The sequence below is a fragment of the Corylus avellana genome, chromosome ca2 (assembly GCF_901000735.1).
Source record: "Corylus avellana chromosome ca2, CavTom2PMs-1.0".
Lineage (NCBI taxonomy): Eukaryota > Viridiplantae > Streptophyta > Magnoliopsida > Fagales > Betulaceae > Corylus > Corylus avellana.
This window is the reverse complement of record NC_081542.1, coordinates 244,219-246,273: the sequence shown is the minus strand read 5'-3', so window position 1 is coordinate 246,273 and position 2,055 is coordinate 244,219. Positions and strand designations below refer to the sequence as shown.

Here is a 2,055-nt window from a genome sequence, read left to right as displayed (position 1 = left end):
TTGCATTTCTGTCTTTTTGATATAGTGCTAACATGTTACATTTCCAATATATCAATTTGAGCACATATTTATGAACTTTTATAGATATTTTTTTGTGATGCATATATTGTGTGAATTACCAAATTTTTAGGATGGAGAAAATTTTTCGGACGCCAAATTTTTTTTTGTATTTCTGTCTTTTTTATATAGTGCTGACATGTTATATTTATAATATATCAATTTGAGCACATATTTATGAACTTTTATAAATATTTTTTTGTAATGCATATTGTGTGAATTACCAAATTTTTATGATGGAGAAAATTTTTAGGATGCCAAAAAAATTTTAACGGCACCCCCAATATGAAATGCACTGACTTCAATATCTAGCGGTGGCTTCTCTTACACCTAAATCTCCATTAATTATCTTAGTGCTAACATGACTATTTTTGTCTCTAATATATGTTTGGATTGCTTGTACTGGTTTTTGGCACATTTCATAGAGGTTTCAAACTTGCTACAATGGTCATGTTCCTCGCCATCATTCTCACATATATATGTGTCCCTCCCTATTACCAAAAAAGACACGCAAAGGTTCTTTTAGGAAACATCACACATGTCACTACTGAATTTGAAAATAAATTTCTATCTAGTTTGAAGTTAGATAAATGAATTTTTTTTATTGGTCATTGTCCTTAAACTCTTTTCCAAAAGTTCCTAAAAGATAGTTCAATCGGCCGAGGACCACACCTCATAAAGCCGAGTACAAGTTCGAATCCCCTCCCTCTTTTGTGTAGACATGTAAAAAAAAAAAAAAAAACTCAGTACCAAAAAAGCTTTATCAAACCATTCTTGTCAAACACTCCTCTTCTGTGAATTCTTTAGGCTCTCTACCCTCTCGAGAGCCCCACAGGATCCTTCACGTTTGCTTTTCTTCCATCCTTGTAACAATTAATAGAGAATCTCCTCCTTAATACTCAAGAAACACTGCTTAGTATTTACTCCTCTGTTTTTGGGTTATTGCCATGCTTACGAGTTCTGATACACTGAAGACCCACCAACCCCCAATGGGCCCAATCTACACAAAATTGCCAAGCCCAATAGATAAGATGTTGGAAGTCCCACATTGTCTGGGTATTAAGAAAATTAGCTATTTATAAGTTGAGGAGAAACCTCAACTCTTGAGCTAGCTTTTGGATTGAGTTAGGCTCAAGACCCATTTCTAATATGGTATCAGAGCCTAGCCCAATTGGTTGTGGCCCACCGTCACCCATTGTCTCACGTGTTAGCTTGGATGTCCTCCCGCCACACGTGAGGGTGCGTGTTGGAAGTCCCACATAGCTTTTGGATTGAGTTAGGCCCAAGACCCATTTTTAATAGGAAACCTCAACTCTTGAGCTAGCTTTTGGGTTGAGTTAGGCCCAAGACCCATTTCTAATATGGTATCAGAGCCTAGCCCAATTGGTTGTGGCCCACCGTCACCCAATGTCGCACGTATTGGCTTGGATGTCCTCCCGCCACACGTGAGGAGGCGTGTTGAAAGTCTCACATTGCCTGGGTATTAAGGAGATGAGCCATTTATAAGTTGAGAGAAAATCTCAACTCTTGAGCTAGCTTTTAGGTTGAGTTAGGCCTAAGACCCATTTCTAATATAAGAGAAAAGTTAATAACCCTACATGGAAATATATTAAAGTATATTCTCTGTCCGAAATTTATCAAAGAAAAGTTAGGTCCATCTATCTCTGGTAAGGAGGTTCTATAGCCCGGAACTAATTAACTATGTTTCATGGCCAATATAAACACCAACATTAGAAACATTTACAGATTCATCTTCACAAAATCTACCACTTGATACCCTCTTCCTTCGCTTTCTCGTGGCTCCGCTTTTTTCTGGCTCTTGCATTTTAGGAACATCTTTTGAATCCTTTTCCTTTTCTTTAACAAACGAGAGAAATGATCGTATAGGTGCTGATTGCGAGCTCTGGCTCGAATGCCTCATGTACTGGTAAACCATCTTAATAAGATACAAAAGGAGAGCAACAAAGCAAGCTGAGCCACACAGTAAAAAGAGCCCCC

At 37.8% G+C, this 2,055-nt stretch overlaps 1 protein-coding gene across 1 annotated transcript in view; it reads right to left on the bottom strand.

The window, feature by feature from the left end:
• Positions 1-1,756: 1,756 nt before the first annotated feature.
• Positions 1,757-2,055, bottom strand: part of LOC132172907 (glutamate receptor 3.6-like) — a 3,481-nt gene continuing 3,182 nt past the window's right edge. Inside the window, exon 6 of the mRNA XM_059584468.1 lies at positions 1,757-1,993. Coding sequence (XP_059440451.1) covers positions 1,757-1,993 — 237 coding nt within the window. The remainder of the gene's footprint in view (positions 1,994-2,055) is intronic.